The sequence below is a fragment of the Salvelinus fontinalis genome, chromosome 16, assembly GCF_029448725.1.
Source record: "Salvelinus fontinalis isolate EN_2023a chromosome 16, ASM2944872v1, whole genome shotgun sequence".
Classification (NCBI taxonomy): domain Eukaryota; kingdom Metazoa; phylum Chordata; class Actinopteri; order Salmoniformes; family Salmonidae; genus Salvelinus; species Salvelinus fontinalis.
This window is the reverse complement of record NC_074680.1, coordinates 35,183,259-35,198,580: the sequence shown is the minus strand read 5'-3', so window position 1 is coordinate 35,198,580 and position 15,322 is coordinate 35,183,259. Positions and strand designations below refer to the sequence as shown.

Here is a 15,322-nt window from a genome sequence, read left to right as displayed (position 1 = left end):
GACACCAGTAACAACAACGCCAGACACCAGTAACAACAACGCCAGACACCAGTTACAACAACGCCAGACACCAGTTACAACAACGCCAGACACCAGTAACAACAACGCCAGACACCAGTAACAACAACGCCAGACACCAGTTACAACAACGCCAGACACCAGTTACAACAACGCCAGACACCAGTAACAACAACGCCAGACACCAGTAACAACAACGCCAGACACCAGTTACAACAACGCCAGACACCAGTTACAACAACGCCAGACACCAGTTACAACAACGCCAGACACCAGTTACAACAACGCCAGACACCAGTAACAACAACGCCAGACACCAGTTACAACAACGCCAGACACCAGTTACAACAACGCCAGACACCAGTTACAACAACGCCAGACACCAGTAACAACAACGCCAGACACCAGTAACAACAACGCCAGACACCAGTTACAACAACGCCAGACACCAGTTACAACAACGCCAGACACCAGTAACAACAACGCCAGACACCAGTAACAACAACGCCAGACACCAGTTACAACAACGCCAGACACCAGTAACAACAACGCCAGACACCAGTAACAACAACGCCAGACACCAGTAACAACAACGCTAGACACCAGTAACAACAACGCCAGACACCAGTAACAACAACGCCAGACACCAGTAACAACAACGCCAGACACCAGTAACAACAACGCCAGACACCAGTTACAATAACGCTAGATACCAGTTATAACGCTAGATACCTCAATGGTTCCAATGGAGAATCTTTTTACATTTCTGGGTGGCACCACGCAGAGAACAATCTGATGCCATGACACTCAGTGTTCTACCAACCATCTCTTTCCAATAAGCATAATTACAGCCCCACAGAGCTAGATAAACCCTGAGTGAGCCATTACAGGGAAAAGGAATGTGACTATTGACAGGACAGGAGGACAGGTTTCTCTCTCGCTCTCTCTCTCCAATTAAATCTAGGGGGGCCTTTAAGGCACAGATCTTTCTTGGAAAAGCATTTTTTATCTCAATGAGACAAACCTATGTAAATAAAGGTTAAATCTCTCCCCCCCTCCATCTTTCCTCCGATACCCCAAAAGAAAAGGAAAGGAATGAAATGAACAAATAAATTGATAGATCGAGGACCGGAGGGAAAAAGGGAGTTAGTTGCTAAGGAAGGAAGCATGCCTCACAAAGTGCTCCAATGATTAGTCATTATCCCCTGCTGGGAAAAGCTGCAGGTGCCCCCCCCCCTCTGAATCTAACACAGGACACATAGGAGCCTAGCTGCATTCACATCACATCCAGTCCATAGGAGAAGGAATTAGAGTAGGGGAGAGGTAGAGATTAAGACAGAGGACGAGGAGGAGAAGAAGAGGGCATTATGTTCTTACCCTCAGTCACAGGCTGTAGTTTGGAGGAGCGTTCTGAGTCAGGGGAGTGGAGGGGCTCTGGTTCCTTCAGACTCTCCAGTAGCAGGAAGGGGTCGTAGTCTGGACTGGTCAGGTCTGACAGGTTCATAGGAAAATACCTAGGGCTGTTGAAGTTCTGGGCCCCATACACACAGCCATGCAGCACCTGGGGGGAGAAGAGGGAGAGTGGGAAAGAAGAGTAAGACACAAGAAAACAATCAATGAACACTACTGCACTATTTCACATGACTGTAATTTTCTATAGAGAGAAATAAAATGAGAGAGAAGAGAGAGAGCGCCAAAGAATGAGAGAGACAGAGAGAGAAAAGAGAGAGAGAAAATAGAAAGAAACTTGAGAGGTGGAATCCTTTACGGAAATAAGTAATTAAATTATCTGCTGATCCCGTCACAGTGCGTTTCCGTGGAGAGAGAGAGAGAAAGGGTGGTAATGGGAAAAGAGGATGCTGTGATTGAGTGCTGACAACTGAGGGAGTGAGTAGTGAGTGTGGGTGTGCTCAGTGCCAGCTGTAGCATGCATTAGGAAGGAGGCCCCCCAGTCTGTATTAAAGGTGTAACGCAGCAGTCCTGAACTCCATTAGGAAATGAAAGAACACTCAACACAAAATAAGTGCTACTCCATGGGTCAGGTTCCACACTCCACTGAATGCTTTGGTCAATGCTAAGCAAAGTAAAGACGGATATGTCGGCATCAAATACTGTCTTGAAGTATATCAATTCACAAAGCTACTACATAAAGCTACTATTCACAAAGTAACTACTACTACAAAAGTATGGGCAAGGGTTCTACTGGGCATACCTTGTAGATACAGCTGAGGACAGACTTGTCTGGCTTCTCCTTGTCAGGGCTGAGGGTTTGGACAGGCTGCAGCAGAGTTTTAGGAGGCAGAGCCATCACCCAGTCCAGCAGGCACAACAGCAGAGACACCACCAACTAGGGACAGGAAAGCAAAAACACAGTTTGATTTCATAAATAAAGCAGAGAACAAAATACTGTATTATGATGAGGAAACTGTTCTTTCTTGAGCTTCTGCAAGAAACATGTCAGGCCGGTATACTGTAAATAGAAAAGCAACAGTTGTGATCTTGTATTATTACCAGCTCTCCATGTGACTAGGAGAGTTGTGTATGAGAAGTGACATACCCTCTTGTCCAGTTCATGAGGCGAGGATTCTGTAGCGGGAAGCAGGTGAGTGATAGTCGCTATGAGGATCTGAAACAAGAGTTAACATGTCACTGTCATTCAAAAAGGATACTCTTCAAAAACTCCAAGAATAGTTGACACACTTCATTATTAAAATGGACATGCCAATTTACCTCAACTATTTTCTTTGGAGTGTCGAGGGGGAATTTCTGAAGGTCATCGACATAGTTTATGAGCAAGTGCAGAATGTCGGAGGCCACCAGCGCGACAGTTTTATTTGGAAACTGAAAAACAATGAGACACAAACACGCACGCAATTGAGAAAAGTGTAAGGGGCTCAGGGAGACGACCCACCACCTCCTCCTCCCTCCCTCCCTCCTCCTCCTCTCACTGTGACCCTTCCTCATGAATGAGTGCAGAGTGCTTTCCAGTGCAGCACACAAAACAATGGTCCGGATCACCAGCCATCCCATTTGATTGGATAACAATATGGAGAGGAGTTAGAGAAGGGGCGGTGGGGAGGGGGTCAGTTGACGAGCACCCTTATTTCAGAAGACTGAAAAATAACAATTCCTTGAGGTGGGTGTTGTATGTATTCTTCATGGGATTAGCCTTCGCCTTCTGTCTGAGCAGAGTGGAGAGCACACAGAAGCCAAAATGTTGAGTCAGGCCAGATTTAGCTGGGTTGGAGTTGTGTGAGGTGGGCCAGACCAAACCAGCCGGTACTGTCTGTAAGCTTCTTCTGGCTACTTAGAGCAGAACATCTTTCTCCCACTCCAGGCAGACTGACACTGCTGTAACTGTGCCAATCAACAACACACAGACCAGGGCAGGCCACAGAGAGATACTGCTTCTGCGCTACTGCTAACCAGGGACTGCTACAGTACAATTCCCATGGCAAGGGATGAAGGCAAAGCAACACATTTCAAAATTCTAATCACTGTGCATGGCAGATGACTCCAACAGCATCAATAACACCAGGGTTGTGTGTTCAATTCCCATAGGGATCACATATACACTACCATTCAAAAGTTTGGGGGCACTTTTTTTTTTTTTTTTTTTTAATAACATCAAATTGATCAGAAATACAGTGTAGACATTGTTAACGTTGTAAATTACTATTGTAGCTGGAAATGGCTGATTTTAAATGGAATATCTATATAGGTGTACAGAGGCCCATTATCAACAACCATCAATCCTGTGTTCCAATGGCACGTTGTGTTAGCTAATCCAAGTTAATCATTTTAAAAGATTAATTGATCATTAGAAAACCCTTTTGCAATTATGTTAACACAGCTGAAAACTGTTGTTCTGATTAAAGAAGCAATAAAACTGGCCTCCTTTAGACTAGTTCAGTATCTAGACCATCAGCATTTGTGGATTCGATTACAGGCTCAAAATGGCTAGAAACAAAGAACTTTCTTCTGAAACTTGTCAGTATATTCTTGTTCTGAGAAATTAAGGCTATTTTCCATGCGAGAAATTGGCAAGAAACTGAAGATCTCGTACAAAGCTTTGTACTACTCGCTTCACAGAACAGCGCAATCTGTCTCTAACCAGAATAGAAAGAGGAGTGTCAGGCCCCGGTGCACAACTGAGCAAGAGGACAAGTACATTAGTGTGTCTAGTTCGAGAAACAGACGCCTCACAAGTCCTCAACTGGCAGCTTCATGAAATAGTACCCGCAAAACACCAGTCTCAACGTCAACAGTGAAGAGGCGACTCTGGTATGCTGGCCTTTTTTTTGCAAAGAAAAAGTCATATCTCAGACTGGATAATAAAAAGAAAAGATTAAGATGGGCAAAAGAACACAGACACTGGACAGAGGAACTCTGCCTAGAAGGCCAGCATCCCGGAGTCACTTCTTCACTGTTGACATTGAGACTGGTGTTTTGCAGGTAGTATTTCATGAAGCTGACCATTTTTTAAATCCATCTGATATTGACTAAATTATAGCACAGAAAACATTTTGGTGGGAATTCAGGTATTCAATTTATTTTAAAATGTAATTTGTCTTAGAATGCAGTCATACATACATTTTGTAATATTATCAAGTATTTTGTAAAAACAATATGTTAAAATAAAGAAATGATATGTGCACTTATCTATACATAATAATCAGACATAATATCACTATTAATGAGTGTTCATTTTCAGAAGTTGCTTTCATTTCAGCGTATCTAATTTGTAAACATTCAACTGTATTAAATTATAACTTTTGTCTATTACCCAAAAAATGAACACCCATCAAAATAAAGTTCTTTCTTCTCTTTCTTGTTATGCAAGTGTCAAGGCGATACGTTATAGCCCAGACAAAGCTTTATCGCCGTTATAGATGCCCAATTCAGCCATTACCGGAGTGTGTTTGACAGGTCATTACAAAAATGGTTGTAACGTTAACAGGAAAAAACGACAGACACAATTAAGATGATGAAAGAGTCACAGGGGTAAAATAAACGCAATCAATCCAGTACGCTTTAAGTGACTAGTGGATTTTGCAGCTCAAACATAGGAAGTAGATGGCTGAAAATGACAGCTCCTCATGTGAGGCATAGGCATTGTTAACAATATATTCCATTTAGCAGAAGTGGCATATTACTATATCATATATAGCTAGTTACCTTTAGAGTGACACAGATGACATTGAGGGCTTCTTTGATCTGAGGGTGCTGGGTGCCGTGGACCAACTCCTCACACAGCCAGATACCCAGACTGCACAGGGCCACACACCTGACGGGGCCAAACACAACATAACACAACTCCCGTTAATTTTCCATTGGGATGTTTTTTTATTTAACGGACCCAAATGACACACATTAACCCATTATAAATAGCTTTAATATTTTGAGTCACAGTTGGTAACCAATAGACACAAATACACATACATAAATGTATAATCAACTAACAATACCAATGTCAGTGTGATATTGAATGAGACTAACATGGACAATACACAGGGAAGACTACAGTATAACCAAGGCCAGCTTATATTAGTCACCAGAGCCCCATACAGTGACACCCTCCTCCCCATTCCCTCGCCTCATTCTTCTTACAATAATCTGCTGCTTGGCAGATGTCTTCCTCCAGTCAGGGACAGGCAAAGACTGTGTCCTTTATGGTACCCTATTCTCTATACAGGGCGCTGGTCAGAAGTAGTGCACAATTTCGGGAATAGGGTATCATTTGGTTGTTTGGTTTGTGGGGATGGGTGGTTGTGGTTTGTTGGTGGGGATGGGTGGTTGGTTGGTTGGTGGGGGTGGTTAATTGGTGGGGGTGGTTGGTTGGTTAGTGGGGGTGGCTGGTTGGTGGGGTGGGTGGGTGGTTATTTGGTGGGGGTGGTTGGTTGGTTAGTGGGGGTGGTTGGTTGGTCTTCATACCTGGCTGGGGCTGAAGGCTCATCTATGGCTGAACTCAGGATGTGTTTGATGATGTGTTCCTGAAACGAAGGACAGGGTCTATCAATAAATGATCAATCAATCAATAATTAACTGATTGAGAGACTAACGCACCCATCAGCCTGTTTTATTCTCCATTGAACAACAGGTGTGCTGCTAAATCACACACACACAAAACAGACTCTCTACTGGCTGAATTAACCAGTGTATTGTCATTCACAGCCAGACCCAGGCTATCATATGCCATAATGTGAAATTCTCTGTCCAAATATGAAACACTCTCATGCATGAAATTAGCTCTTTAACCAGCAATCAACAACAACATGCGGCACAATAACAACAAGGTCCTGTGAATGGGTGCCTGTGACATAGCTGATCACCCACTAGAGAGTTAGATAACCGAGCACTACTGCTCCCTCAGTACCACAGGGGGAAGAAATTAAAAGGTAATTGGGTTTAATGTGGGTTTGATACAACATCAAACAATAGGTGGCTTGTGTGATCTAATGGTTACCAGTGATCAAGTGGTCTAATGGTTACTAGTGGTCTAGTGGTTACTAGTAGTCACTAATGGTCTAGTGGTTACTAATGATCTAGTGGTTACTAGTGGTCACTAATGGTCACTAATGGTCTAGTGGTTACTAGTGGTCTTGTGGTTACTAGTAGTCACTAATGGTCTAGTGGTTACTAGTGGTCTAGTGGTTACTAATGGTCTAATGGTTACTAGTGGTCACTAATTGTCTAGTGGTTACTAATGGTCTAATGGTTACTAGTGGTCACTAATTGTCTAGTGGTTACTAATGGTCTAGTGGTTACTAATGGTCTAGTGGTTACTAATGGTCTAGTGGTTACTAATGGTCTAGTGGTTACTAATGGTCTAGTGGTTACTAGTGGTCTAGTGGTTACTAATGCTCTAGTGGTTACTAATGGTCTAGTGGTTACTAATGGTCTAATGGTTACTAATGGTCACCAATGGTCTAGTGGTTACTAATGGTCTAATGGTTACTAGTGGTCACTAATTCTCTAGTGGTTACTAGTGGTCTAGTGGTTACTAATGGTCTAGTGGTTACTAGTGGTCAGCAATGGTCTAGTGGTTACTAATGGTCTAATGGTTACTAGTGGTCACTAATTGTCTAGTGGTTACTAGTGGTCTAGTGGTTACTAATGGTCTAGTGGTTACTAGTGGTCTAGTGGTTACTAATGGTCTAGTGGTCTAGTGGTTACTAATGGTTTTATGGTTACTAGTGGTCACTAATTGTCTAGTGGTTACTAATGGTCACTAATGGTCTAGTGCTTATTAGTGGTCTAGTGGTTACTAATGGTCACTAATGGTCTAGTGGTTACTAATGGTCACTAATGGTCTAGTGGTTACTAATGGTCACTAATGGTCTAGTGGTTACTAATGGTCACTAATGGTCTAGTGGTTACTAGTGGTCACTAATGGTCTAGTGGTTACTAATGGTCTAGTGGTTACTAGTGGTCACCAATGGTCTAATGGTTACTAATGGTCACTAATGGTCTAGTGGTTACTAATGGTCACTAATTGTCTAGTGGTTACTAATGGTCACTAATGGTCTAGTGGTTACTAGTGGTCACTAATTGTCTAGTGGTTACTAGTGGTCACTAATGGTCTAGTGGTTACTAATGGTCTAGTGGTTACTAGTGGTCACCAATGGTCTAATGGTTACTAATGGTCACTAATGGTCTAGTGGTTACTAGTGGTCACCAATGGTCTAATGGTTACTAATGGTCACTAATGGTCTAGTGGTTACTAATGGTCTAGTGGTTACTAATGGTCACTAATGGTCTAGTGGTTACTAATGGTCTAGTGGTTACTAATGGTCTAATGGTTACTAGTTGTCACGTAGAGTAGGCCAGAAGGCTAAACTGGAAAACCTAACCTCTATCAAAATAAAAAGATGGCGGAACCGCAAAAGTTCTTCTGAGCAAAGGTGTTTAATTACAAGGTGATTACGGAACAAAAACCAACAGTACTGCCATCAAACGTCTACCTTATGGGACAGCTTAAAACAATGCTGCCCCATCCACAGCTCAATCCAAAATGCCTCCCTATGAACTGAAAGAGAGGCTCCTTTTGTAGCTAGCCCCTCCACTCAGAACAATTAACACTAATTAATTAAGCAATTACGTATAAAAAACCTACATTTTCCATTAACTAAACCTACTAAAGTATATACATTGCAACACGTTTTTTAAACAATACCACAACATTTACAACATTACATCACTACTGACAGTATCTTTCAATATGCCCATTTACATTAATGAGCCATTTGGGACAGGCACTATAAAGTCAGCCCAATCCCTTAGCTCGGGTCCTTTTCCAGCATACCCAGAAGCTACAGAGATGGAGAGAGAGAGGAACAGAACGAACAAACAAAGCGCTCATCCACAACATTGATAAGTATAATAAATATTGCATATCTTAAATATGAACACTGACAAGTATGAAATGTATGTACTAAGACAGAAGTTAATTTGTGTGTCGACCCACATTGTTAACTTATCTTATAACGGAGCAGGGAGGAGTGATGAATGTGTGCATGCGTTAAAGAACCAAATGCTGCCCGTGTCCAGTGACGGACTTCTACGTCACACTAGTGGTCACTAATTGTCTAGTGGTTACTAATGGTCTAGTGGTTACTAATGGTCTAGTGGTTACTAGTGGTCTAGTGGTTACTAATGGTCTAGTGGTTACTAATGGTCTAGTGGTTACTAATGGTCTAGTGGTTACTAGTGGTCTAGTGGTTACTAGTGGTCTAGTGGTTACTAATGGTCTAGTGGTTACTAATGGTCTAGTGGTTACTAGTGGTCTAGTGGTTACTAATGGTCTAGTGGTTACTAATGGTCTAGTGGTTACTAGTGGTTACTAGTGGTCTAGTGGTTACTAGTGGTTACTAGTGGTTACTAATGGTCTAGTGGTTACTAGTGGTCTAGTGGTTACTAATGGTCTAGTGGTTACTAGTGGTCTAGTGGTTACTAATGGTCTAGTGGTTACTAGTGGTCTAGTGGTTACTAATGGTCTAGTGGTTACTAATGGTCTAGTGGTTACTAATGGTCTAGTGGTTACTAGTGGTCTAGTGGTTACTAGTGGTCTAGTGGTTACTAATGGTCTAGTGGTTACTAATGGTCTAGTGGTTACTAGTGGTCTAGTGGTTACTAATGGTCTAGTGGTTACTAATGGTCTAGTGGTTACTAATGGTCTAGTGGTTACTAATGGTCTAGTGGTTACTAATGGTCTAGTGGTTACTAATGGTCTAGTGGTTACTAGTGGTCTAGTGGTTACTAGTGGTTACTAGTGGTCTAGTGGTTACTAATGGTCTAGTGGTTACTAATGGTTACTAGTGGTCTAGTGGTTACTAATGGTCTAGTGGTTACTAGTGGTCTAGTGGTTACTAGTGGTCTAGTGGTTACTAGTGGTCTAGTGGTTACTAGTGGTCTAGTGGTTACTAATGGTCTAGTGGTTACTAGTGGTCTAGTGGTTACTAGTGGTTACTAGTGGTTACTAGTGGTTACTAGTGGTCTAGTGGTTACTAGTGGTCTAGTGGTTACTAATGGTCTAGTGGTTACTAGTGGTCTAGTGGTTACTAATGGTCTAGTGGTTACTAATGGTCTAGTGGTTACTAGTGGTCTAGTGGTTACTAGTGGTCTAGTGGTTACTAGTGGTCTAGTGGTTACTAATGGTCACTAATGGTCTAGTGGTTACTAATGGTCTAGTGGTTACTAATGGTCTAGTGGTTACTAATGGTCTAGTGGTTACTAGTGGTCACTAATGGTCTCGTGGTTACTAGTGGTCACTAATGGTCTAGTGGTTACTAGTGGTCACTAATGGTCTAGTGGTTACTAGTGGTCTAGTGGTTACTAATGGTCTAGTGGTTACTAGTGGTCTAGTGGTTACTAATGGTCTAGTGGTTACTAATGGTCTAGTGGTTACTAGTGGTTACTAGTGGTCTAGTGGTTACTAATGGTCTAGGTTACTAGTGGTCTAGTGGTTACTAGTGGTCTAGTGGTTACTAGTGGTCTAGTGGTTACTAATGGTCTAGTGGTTACTAGTGGTCTAGTGGTTACTAGTGGTTACTAGTGGTTACTAGTGGTTACTAGTGGTCTAGTGGTTACTAGTGGTCTAGTGGTTACTAATGGTCTAGTGGTTACTAGTGGTCACTAATGGTCTAGTGGTTACTAATGGTCTAGTGGTTACTAGTGGTCTAGTGGTCACTAGTGGTCTAGTGGTTACTAGTGGTCTAGTGGTTACTAATGGTCTAGTGGTTACTAGTGGTCTAGTGGTTACTAGTGGTTACTAGTGGTTACTAGTGGTCTGGTGGTCTAGTGGTTACTAGTGGTTACTAGTGGTCTAGTGGTTACTAGTGGTCTAGTGGTTACTAATGGTCTAGTGGTTACTAATGGTCTAGTGGTTACTAGTGGTCACTAATGGTCTAGTGGTTACTAATGGTCTAGTGGTTACTAGTGGTCTAGTGGTCACTAATGGTCTAGTGGTTACTAGTGGTCTAGTGGTTACTAATGGTCACTAATGGCCTAGTGGTCTAGTGGTTACTAATGGTCTAGTGGTTACTAATGGTTTAGTGGTTACTAATGGTCTAGTGGTTACTAGTGGTCTAGTGGTTACTAATGGTCTAGTGGTTACTAATGGTCTAGTGGTTACTAGTGGTCTAGTGGTTACTAATGGTCTAGTGGTTACTAATGCTCTAGTGGTTACTAATGCTCTAGTGGTTACTAGTGGATACTAGTGGTCTAGTGGTTACTAATGGTCTAGTGGTTACTAATGGTCTAGTGGTTACTAGTGGTCACTAATGGTCTAGTGGTTACTAATGGTCTAGTGGTTACTAGTGGTCTAGTGGTTACTAATGGTCTAGTGGTTACTAATGGTCTAGTGGTTACTAGTGGTCTAGTGGTTACTAATGGTCTAGTGGTTACTAGTGGTCACTAATGGTCTAGTGGTCACTAATGGTCTAGTGGTTACTAATGGTCTAGTGGTTACTAATGGTCTAGTGGTTACTAATGGTCTAGTGGTTACTAGTGGTTACTAGTGGTCTAGTGGTTACTAGTGGTCTAGTGGTTACTAGTGGTCTAGTGGTTACTAGTGGTCTAGTGGTTACTAGTGGTCTAGTGGTTACTAATTGTCTAGTGGTTACTAATGGTCTAGTGGTTACTAATGGTCTAGTGGTTACTAGTGGTCACTAATGGTCTAGTGGTTACTAATGGTCTAGTGGTTACTAGTGGTCTAGTGGTTACTAATGGTCTAGTGGTTACTAGTGGTTACTAGTGGTTACTAGTGGTTACTAGTGGTCTAGTGGTTACTAGTGGTTACTAGTGGTTACTAGTGGTCTAGTGGTTACTAGTGGTCTAGTGGTTACTAATGGTCTAGTGGTTACTAATGGTCTAGTGGTTACTAGTGGTCACTAATGGTCTAGTGGTTACTAATGGTCTAGTGGTTACTAGTGGTCTAGTGGTCACTAGTGGTCTAGTGGTTACTAGTGGTCTAGTGGTTACTAATGGTCTAGTGGTTACTAATGGTCTAGTGGTCTAGTGGTTACTAATGGTCTAGTGGTTACTAGTGGTTGGTGCCGCCACCTCCAGTATATTAATACCGGTGTGAATATGGGTAATAACCTCAAACCCCACTGCCATTTGACACACTGTGTCCCCCTCCTATCTTTCCAATATACCTCTCTCTCTGACCATCTGTTCAATAAAATCACACAAACTACCACGTCTTTAAAAAAATATAAAACAATCAAAAAGCAATAGGGGCAATCAATAAATGTTCAATACCCAAACGTGGAGCGGTTCCTACAGGTTGCAGCAATTTAATAAAGCAGGTTGAAAATGTAGAGTTAACCGCCCACCCCACATGAGGACAGTTACCTTAACGTCTCTGAACTTGGTCATGACCACATCAGCGCTGGTGGGGTGTAGGGCAGGCAGCTCCTCGTATAGGTTAGGGAAACACACCAGAGAACCCAGCAGGATCTGAGCCTCCACCCGTGGGGCCTGACAGAGACAAACAGGGGGGCAAACTCAGACTACAGTGTTGAAACAGATCATTTAACTGTACTGGGGGGAGGTGTTGTGTGGTGCATCCAGAAGTATGTGTACAGTATATTGAAGCAAGTTTTCTGATTCAAAATGAGGGGAGAATTAAAACACCTCAAAATGTAAAGTGAATCTGCACTTATGAGAATAAACATCAGTCAGCCAATAAGTCAGTCAGTCCTAACAGACAGCTATTCCAGTGCATTACGATCATAATCAGAGAGATAGTGAATTGCAGCAGTGTTGTTCTCACATTGAGGGAGGAGCAGGCTGTGACTCTGCTGGCTGCGATGATGAAATCCAGGATAAGCATGGTGGCTCCAGGCAGCCCGATGGAGAAGAACCGAGGAGAACAGTGCTTAATGATAGTGTTCACTATGTCCTGAGGAACACAGAGGGAACAGCATTTAACAGAGGGTAGTGATAACTGCAGCCTCTCTCAGAAACACACATGCGCACGAAAACACACACACCTGGTCGACGTGCATAAGGCCACAGTGCATGATGTTGTAGAAGTGTGTGAGGAAGTCTGAGTTGGGCGAAACGTCCTGCCTCCTCTTCATGATCTTACAGATGAGCTTGTAGGCGTGTAGCTTCCCCTGTTTGTACCTCTCTGTCAGCATGGTCGCCTGTACAGGGGACAAGCAGTCGTGACACAGTCACAGATACAAGGGTAGAAGTGTTATGTTATTCACTAAAGTGCAATGTTAAAAATATGGCTCTCCTGTATCTGTACATACTGTACCAGTCAAAAGTTGGGACACATCTACTTATTCAAGGGGTTTTCTTTATTTTTTACTATTTCGACAATATAGAATAATAGTGAAGACATCAAAACTATGAAATAACACATACGGAATCATGTAGTAACCCAAAAAGTGTTAAACAAAATATATTTTATATTTGAGATTCTTCAAAGTAGCCATCCTTTATGACAGCTTTGCACACTCTTGGCATTCTCTCAACCAGCTTCATGAGGTAGTCACCTGGAATGCATTTCAATTAATAGGTGTGCCTTACTAAAAAAAGTTAATTTGTGGAATTTCTTTCCTTAATGCATTTGAGCCAATCAGTTGTGTTGTGACATGGTAGTGGTGGTATACAGAAGATAGCCCTTTTGGTAAAAGACCAAGTCCATATTATGGCAAGAACAGCTCAAATAAGCAAAGAGAAACGACAGTCCATCATTAATTTAAGACATGAAGGTCAGTCAATCAGGAAAATTTCAATATCTTTCAATAACTAAGTGCAGTTGCAAAAACCATCAAGCGCTATGATGAAACTGGCTCTCATGAGGACTGCCACAGGAAAGGAAGACTCATAGTTAACTCTGCTGCAGAGGATAAGTTCATTCGAGATAACTGCACCTCAGATTACAACCCGAATAAATAACAGACACATCTCAACATCAAATGTTCAGAGGAGACTACGTGAATCAGGCCTTCATGGTCGAATTGCTGCAAAGAAACCACTACTAAAGGACACCAATAATAAGAAGAGACTTGCTTGGGCCAAGAAACACGAGCAATGGACATTAGACCAGTGTAAATCTGTCCTTTGGTCTGATGAGTCCAAATTTGAGATTTTTGGTTCCAACCGCCGTGTCTTTGTGAGACGCAGAGTAGATGAACGGGTGATATCCGCATGTGTGGTTCCCACCGTGAAGCATGGAGGAGGTGTGATGGTGTGGGGGTGCTTTGCTGGTAACACTGTCTGTCATTTATTTAAAATTCAAGGCACACTTAACCAGCATGGCTACCACAGCCTTCTACAGTGACAAGCCATCCCATCTGGTTTGCGCTTAGTGGGACTATCATTTGTTTTTCAACAGGACAATAACCCAACACACCTCCAGGCTGTGTAAGGGCTATTTGACTAAGAAGGAGAGTGATGGAGTGCTGCATCAGATGACCTGGCCTCCACAATCACCCGACCTCAACCCAATTGAGATGATTTGGGATGAGTTGGAAGGCAGAGCGAAGGAAAAGCAGCCAACAAGTGCTCAGCATATGTGGGAACTCCTTCAAGACTGTTGGAAAAGGATTCCAGGTGAAGCTGGTTGAAAGAATGCCAAGAGTGTGCAAAGCTGTCAAAGGCAAAGGGTGGCTACTTTGAAGAATGTAAAATCTATTTTGATTTGTTTAACACTTTTTTGGTAACTACATGATTCCATATGTGTTATTTCATAGTTTTGATGCCTTCGCTATTATTCGACAATGTAGAAAATAGTAACAATAAAGAAAAACCCTTGAATGAGTAGGTGTGTCCAAACTTTTGACTGGTACTATATGTTACCCTCAAAGTACATGTATTTTATAACGTAATGGAACAGTGAGAGGTAATACTTACTTTGAAGAGCCAGGGGGTGAGGATCCGGAGGGGAGGGATGAGGACCGGGGGAGGAGGAGATGACTGGTTGTCCAGAGAGATGCCAAGATTATCTCTGATCTGATGAGAGAGGGAGGAAGGAGAAAGAAGAAAAGAGAGATTGAGAGAGAGAAGATAGGAGAAAAAGAAAGAAAGGAGAGAGAAAGAGAGAGAGAGACAGAAAGAGTAAGTTAATGTCGTGAATGAGTGTCTTACATACATTGATCCAGTAACTTCCATTCTTGTATTGAGTGCAGTCTGATTCCTGTATGGTTCCTCACCTTGGCCAGGTTCTGCCATAGCTCACAAAGGTAGTCAAAGACCTGCGCGTGGATCTCTGGGTCCTTAATGGTGTTCACATCACCCAGAATGCCTAGCATCCTCCGCCACATCACCGTGGCAACATCAGCGTGCCAACCGGTCAGGGAGCCACCGGCCATCACACTGCAGTCCTCTGTAGGAAACGCACAGGTTTCTGAGAGGAGGGAGAAGGGGCACAACACTTTTGAGTACACTGTTAGTATGTAAATAAGGCTGAGTGTGTAGTGTGTTTGTGTTGTGTGACAGATAGGTGAGGGACCGTTTAAGTTTGGGTAGTGACTAGATAAGCCAGTTACTATGGAGAGCAGTGTGGGTGTGTGTGTGTATTACCCAGGTCATCAGGAGTGTGTAGTACAGAGTGATGTAGTTTCTCATCCAGCTGCAGGTCCTCGTGCTGCATCCCTATGTGTTCAGCAGTCAGGGTGTTTGGAGACGGGCTCTGTGAGCAGGAACCACCCAGGGAATGCATCGGGGACGCACTCTCTGAACCTGGATGGAGGCACACAGAGATTGATGTAATGAATTAGGTAGACATTGTATAATAATAATTTATTGGATTGAATCCATATTTTATCATGGATTTCTATGAGCT

At 42.7% G+C, this 15,322-nt stretch overlaps 1 protein-coding gene across 1 annotated transcript in view; it reads right to left on the bottom strand.

Annotated features, from left to right (window-relative positions):
- LOC129813074 (ral GTPase-activating protein subunit alpha-1-like) overlaps positions 1-15,322 on the bottom strand; it is a 130,432-nt gene that overhangs the window by 55,450 nt on the left and 59,660 nt on the right. The window contains exons 23-34 of the mRNA XM_055865231.1: positions 15,061-15,219; positions 14,691-14,884; positions 14,392-14,490; positions 12,516-12,671; positions 12,296-12,424; positions 11,875-12,000; positions 5,953-6,011; positions 5,197-5,305; positions 2,749-2,859; positions 2,576-2,644; positions 2,231-2,365; positions 1,396-1,579 (exon numbers count right to left, since the gene is read on the bottom strand). Coding sequence (XP_055721206.1) covers positions 1,396-1,579; positions 2,231-2,365; positions 2,576-2,644; positions 2,749-2,859; positions 5,197-5,305; positions 5,953-6,011; positions 11,875-12,000; positions 12,296-12,424; positions 12,516-12,671; positions 14,392-14,490; positions 14,691-14,884; positions 15,061-15,219 — 1,530 coding nt within the window. The remainder of the gene's footprint in view (positions 1-1,395; positions 1,580-2,230; positions 2,366-2,575; positions 2,645-2,748; positions 2,860-5,196; positions 5,306-5,952; positions 6,012-11,874; positions 12,001-12,295; positions 12,425-12,515; positions 12,672-14,391; positions 14,491-14,690; positions 14,885-15,060; positions 15,220-15,322) is intronic.